Genomic DNA, 6,606 nt, shown 5'->3' on the forward strand with positions numbered 1-6,606 from the left:
CTGCTGTTGAGAACGCGCTCAGGAGGACGCGCCGCCGCTCAGGACAGTTCGGACATTGCGGTGAATCAGAGGTAAATATCAATATAAATACTGTTCAGTTTCTTGCACAGACCGATCGTGTCGTGTCTTTACACATCAATGTATCGTCACGAGCCGCAGGGTTTAATTTGGTTTTGTTTGTGTATGTTTTTTTTTTACTCTCAAAGCTGTGATTCCCATTCACTTCCATTATAAGACTGACAGACTGCAACGGATTGTGTTAAAAATCTTTGTTTGTGTTCTACTGAAGAAACAAAGTCACCTACATCTTGGATGCCCTGGGGGTAAGCAGATAAACATCAAATTTTAATTTTTGGGTGAACTGTCCCTTTAAGAACTGAGTAATATTAATTAACTACATGTACTTACTATACAGTTAGGGTTAGGATTAGGGTTTGGCTTTGGGTTACTTGCATGTAATTATGCATATTTTATTGTTATTATAATAGTAGCATGTGTAACAAGGACACCTTAAAATAAAGTGTTACCAAATATAATATAATCACATAAACATAATTTAGTGTTCTCTACAGATTTATAAAGTATACGATCATAAAACTTTCGTGAGGAACAAGGCCATATTGGCCAACTAGACCAACATAAACTAACCATAAACCAACTTGCCATTGCTGTGGAAGTAGGATTGAGGGGTTAACACCAAATACAACACAAAAAGATAAACAATGTTATACATAAGAGATGTAGAACATGTTTGTAATGTCATGTAGTGTCAAAAAATGGATTAACTCATAATATTATTTTTTGCTTGAAAATATATTAGTTTCACAACTGTAAAAAAAAAAAAACATAAATCTAAATTTATTTTTACTTGGCACATTTTTAGCTTGTTAGACCAATAGTATGATATGTGGAATATTTGGTAAATAAACCAAATTTAAAATGCCCGATAAGGAAAGATTTATGTAATTTACACAATCAGGACTGTTTATTTTCACTAGTTGAACTGTGGACTGTGCACTTGTGGAACTGAACAAACAGTTGTGGAACGTATTCCAGGGAATAGACAACGCTTGCTTCTTAATGTTATCCATTAAACCTGACTTAAGAACACTGCTGACATGACAATTTTTGGCAATTAGTATAAAAAAAATCATTAATTTCATGGCAAAGCAATTTAACGGATCTGAGTCTTGCATCCTGAAATGATCTAATGCAGTAAAGTCTAAAATAAAATAAAATAAAATAAATGTGGCTTAATATTTTCAAGCTGTACTATTATTTCACAATAGTTTTATGGGGGAAATAAATAAATAAATAATTATTTAATTATTTAATTTTTCTCATGATCCTATTTATATTGTTTTTATTTCTGTGATAATCTTGGTTCCATTACTGCACTGCATTATAACATTTCAAGAACATTATATTATGATATTATATAGAATTATAAGATAGTGTTATATATTGAAAATAATGCAAAGATTAAATTGTATATGAAAGATTTTTGCAGTCTTTAATTTATATATCTGATATAGAATGCAGTATTTAGTGTTGACCAGTGTTGGGTGTAATTAGTTACTAAGTAATTAGTTACTGTAATTTAATTACTTTTCCCTTGAAAAAGTAAAGTAAGGGATTTAATTTAATTTAATTACAGTTACTTCTTATGTAATTGAACTTAATACTGTATAGACTGTAGTGGATTTAACATCAAAATTTAAAGTCTAAAATACATACTTTTATGTACCCTTCTCACTTTCAATACTTTGGTGAGTTAATAAGAATATTGGTAACACTTTAGTGTCCAATTCTCACTTTTAACTAGTTGGTAATTAGCATGAATATTACTGGGATATTGGCTGTTCATTATTACTTAAAAAAACACATATTAATGTCTTATTCTGCACGACCTTATTCTAAATCCTTAATCCTGCCCAATACTTAAACTTAATAACTACTTTACTAAGTATTAATAAGCAGTAATTTGAGTATATTGAGGCAAAAATCATAGTTAATAGTTAGTTAATAGTGAGAATTGGACTCTAATCTAAAGTGTGGCCAGAATAATTTATGTAGTTATCTATTATTTATTTGAAAGAATTAAATGAACCGTTTCATGTCTTTCCTTGTATCATTAACTTGTCGAGGTTGATATAGGAATTAGAAAGTAATTAGTAATGGAGAGAGTAATTTGTACAGTAATCTAATTACACTGTTGAAGATGTAATTAGTAACTAGTAATTGATTACTTTTTTAGAGTAGCTTACCCAACACTGGTGTTGACTTATATAAAGATAATTTTTCAGTGAAGTGTGTATGTGTGCGTGCACGTGCATGTGTGTACACCTGTATGAATTCACAATACGGCTCCTGCTGTAGTCTTAGCAGAATCCTGCTGGGAGCAGAGTGGCCTCCTGTTGAGGAGGAAGATAAGTGTCTGGCGTCTCTTGAGCGCCGTGAGCGATTACAGCCACTGCATTATTTAGCTTGAGTTACATGTGTGCCATGAACCCCACACTCCCCCCAAAAATATGCGGCTCCATTTGCTCTCATTAAAAATGTATGCCGTTTGTGGGAAAAAAACACACTCCCCTGACTGAGAGCTGATATTTTTGCATATGTAACTTGAGCGGCGTGTATGAAGCCAGGCACTCATAAGCATACATTTTCATCTCATGTTATAGCATATCAGTCCTCAACATAGTTACATGGCAGAGAAAAGGTTTTTAAAATATCTGTGAAGATCTGCTTTTGTCATATGGCATATGAACTGTCTGTTTGTTAATATCACAGTGTGACACCAATTTAGATGACAAAGAAAGCACTTAATAGAAAATGAAAATGTTATTAATTGTTTTCAATTTTTCTTTATCATGAAATAAAATAAAATGGCATTTTATTTTAAAAGTATCTCATAATTCTGATGATATGGTTTGTTTTTATTTCTGTGATATCTTGGTTTCAATATTACTCTACTGAATTGCAAGCATAGAATATCAATCCTTAACATAGATGCACAAAGGTTTTAAAATGATCTGTGCAGACCTGTTTTTTTCATATGGAATTATATGGAATAATTGTCTGTTTGTTATCATTGTGCCTGACACCAATTACACACGCACTACACTGAATCTCAGACTGTTTCTCTTTGCTTCAGGCCACTTTGATAATAGTTATTTTTTTTACATCATTAGCTGAGAAGCGCTAGTTATTCCAGCTTATGCTGCTCATCAAACATTTCTGTGACGTTTTCTTCGGCTCTGAACCCCAGAAGAGACTCTGACAGTGTGTGTTAATTTGAAGAACTTCATACCAGACCTGCAGCACTGAGCAAATTCAAAATCACTGCATTTATGAATGATTTCCAAACATTTCCTTAGGTACGGGAACCATTTATGAATGCCAGATGAGGCAGCAGTGCACACATTCTCTGAACATCTTACTTTCATGTAATTCACATCAAATGACCATTGCAATTGAAACCAAATGGGAAGGATTGGCAGAGAAATGTCATTTTCGCATACATCTTTTCATTAATTAACAAGGACTGCTGTAATAAAAATGATGATTATTGTAATGCTGCCATGCATGTGCCTTATGTTACGATCTAAGCCTATTGGCAACCAGTGGGACTGTAGTGTGAGATCATCTTATTAATGTAACAGTGGCACTGTCTTAATCTTGGTAATGCTTCCTTGGTGGTTCCACAGGAGTTGAGGATTTACGATGGCTTGTGGGAGGGTGAGACAGAGTCCTATAGAGGTGGCATTGGACGCCAGGACTGCATTGCTGGCAGACAAAGCACACTTTGTTTTGTAATCAGAGCTCAAGTGCTATGTGGTAAGTTTTTTCTTAGGATAACAGCAAAGCTTTTGGCAAGGATCGAAGATTTCTTTCTCTGTCGCTTGCTCTTTTTTTTAGTTTGATTGATACCTGGAGGAAACCTGAGTCAAGGCACTGAGAAATAGATCAGAGTGCATCAGATTGGATGCTGATGCCATGGGTTTTCAAAGAATAAAGGCTGAATTTAGGAGTCTAATAAATGGTATGTATCCCATGTGAATGTGGGCTGTTGGGGAATACAGTTTGAGCCAGTAGGGAGATCAATGTAGAGGAAAAAAAGTTGCATTTGAGAGAGAATTTATTGTAAATAGTGAAATTCCATCCTCAAAAAAAAATCCAAAATCCCTGCTGAAAAAAAGAAAAACATCTTAAACTAGCTTAAACTGGTTTGCTGGTCTTAGCAGGTCTTAAAATGTGGTCAGGCTGGTCTGTGGAGAGGTTTTGGAGACCAGCTTAAGATCAGCTTAAACTATAGCAAACCATTGTAGACTTTTTTTTAAAGGGGTCATATGATGTTGCTAAAAAGAACATTATTTGGTGTATTTGGTGTAATGAAATGTGTTTATGCGGTTTAAGGTTCAAAAAACACATTATTTTCCACAAACTGTACATTATTGTTTCTCCTCTATGCCAAGTTACGCCTTCTTTCTTTGTGTGAACATTTGGGCGGCGTTATGCAAATCTTCCCAGATCGTGACGTAGGTATGTGGGGGCGTGTTAGAACGAGCCGTTTTAGGTAGGCGTGGCTGACTCTTAACTTTTATAAAGAATATCTCTTTGGATTTGAGACTTTAGTCTTTGCAACTTTACAGATCTTCTTTATGCACCAAGAGCTTGTAACACTCCAAAGAGAAAGGAAAAATTGAAATCGCATCATATGAGCCCTTTAAAATAGCAGACTTTACCTAATTTAAATTAAATTATTTAAATAATTTAAAACACTAAAATGTTCTTAGCAGGTATTTGCCAAATCGATTCTATTTTAACATTAAAATTTTAAAATAATATTTAGTAAATTGCAGAGACAGAACATGAAAAAATGAATGTGTCATTAATCAGAAATATTTGAATGCTGAATGCCAAGATAGATTCAAGTATTTTAAACAGCAGATACAACAGAACGACAAAGAAACTCAATCAATCAATCAATCAATCAATCAATCAATCCTTTAGTAAATGAGACAGAACATGAAAAAATGAATGTGTCATTAATCAGAAATATTTGAATGCTGAATGCCAAGATAGATTCAAGTATTTTAAACAGCAGATACAACAGAACGACAAAGAAACTCAATCAATCAATCAATCAATCAATCAATCAATCCACCCATTCACAACACACTCACAAAGGAATAAGGAAGAGTCAGCTGGCTGCACGCTTCATGGACAGCACACGCGCGTTCCCATAAGGACAGTTGTCTTGTCACAACAATATTTTCCGCGCCTCATTTTACAGATGTACTCTACCTTTATTGCTACTTCCATCCAGGGAGAGGCTGTTCAGTTTACAAATGTACTGAGCTTTCCTAGTTTTCACAGAAGAGAGTTGTTTGTCACATGCAGGACAGCACAGATGCGCACCTGACCGCAAACACGTCGCGCTTGACGCTTCCATCTCTTTGCTCTCTCATTTCGTGAGTGGATCTTGTTGAAATCTCATTTAAATGTGTTTATTGCATTATAATAGCCATCTTGATGTCATGATGGCACAGTGGAGAGGAGAAGCATCCTGCATGTGTAGGCTATGTACGCGAAAGTGTTGTTCCACCAGCAAATTTCCACGTGAGCAGTGATGTCCGAAAGGGTTAAGTGCTCGAGCGGCGTGCTCACTCCTACAGCATTACATCACTCAGCGGTCCAGAGGTGCGAACCGAGCACTAGGTGGCATCCTAGATGAGTACGGATCCGCGTCTCTCTTCAGTCGAGACATCCAGTCGGCGGTGGCGGGTGTCTCAGGGAACAGTCCCGCGCTCGCTCCCAAAGACAATGCGCAGGTGACAAGAACCGGCTTCCAGGAGTTCGTCTCTGACCCGTGCCGGCTCGAGAACTAGATCAGCGCTGACTTCGCCGTCCGCAGCGCCGCAGGAGGATGCTCGGCCTCACCCCACAAGTCCATGGCTACCTCATTAGGGGTACTCTGGAGAAACAGGTGTCGGGGAAGTGACGTCACGAGCCTCGGAAACCAGAGGTGTGCGCTTCGGAGAGCAAGATGGCAGCGAAATCCGACGGTCGGGGGGTCGTCACCGGTTTCGCCCAGCTGCACAACCTGGACGAGACGGTGGGGAGCTGCGAGGACGACCCGCGGCAGAGCAGCTCCTTCCACATCTGCCACTGCTGCAACACCTCGTCGTGCTACTGGGGCTGCCGGAGCGCCTGTCTGCATTACCTCCTGGGCAAGGGGAGAGACGTCAGGCGGCCACCTCACGAGAAGCGCCTGTGGTTGGACTGCCTGTGGATCGTCCTCGCGCTCCTCGTCTTCTTCTGGGACGTGGGCACTGACTTGTGGCTCGCGCTCGACTACTACTTCAAGCAGGACTACCTCTGGTTCGGACTCACACTGTTCTTCGTGCTGGTGCCGTCGGTGCTGGTCCAGATCTTGAGCTTCAGGTGGTTCGTGCAGGATTACACGGGGGGCGGCCTGGGCACCGTGGAGGGTCTCAGCAGCGGCCGGAGAGCCACGGCGGGCACGAGCGCAGGGGTGTACGGCAGGGTCAGATGCTGTCGCGTATCAGTGTGGGTCTGGCAGACGCTCATACACATCCT

At 38.6% G+C, this 6,606-nt stretch overlaps 1 protein-coding gene across 1 annotated transcript; it reads left to right on the plus strand.

The window, feature by feature from the left end:
* Positions 1-5,156: 5,156 nt before the first annotated feature.
* LOC107723491 (XK-related protein 6-like) lies at positions 5,157-6,604 on the plus strand (the record flags this gene model as incomplete). The annotated part of the gene is made up of 1 exon (XM_016532142.1): positions 5,157-6,604. A coding segment is annotated over exon 1 (552 nt), but the record flags the coding sequence as incomplete, so codon positions are not given.
* Positions 6,605-6,606: the final 2 nt, after the last annotated feature.

This window comes from Sinocyclocheilus rhinocerous, unplaced genomic scaffold (genome assembly GCF_001515625.1).
Source record: "Sinocyclocheilus rhinocerous isolate Xijiao unplaced genomic scaffold, SAMN03320098_v1.1 scaffold1725, whole genome shotgun sequence".
Classification (NCBI taxonomy): Eukaryota; Metazoa; Chordata; class Actinopteri; order Cypriniformes; family Cyprinidae; genus Sinocyclocheilus; species Sinocyclocheilus rhinocerous.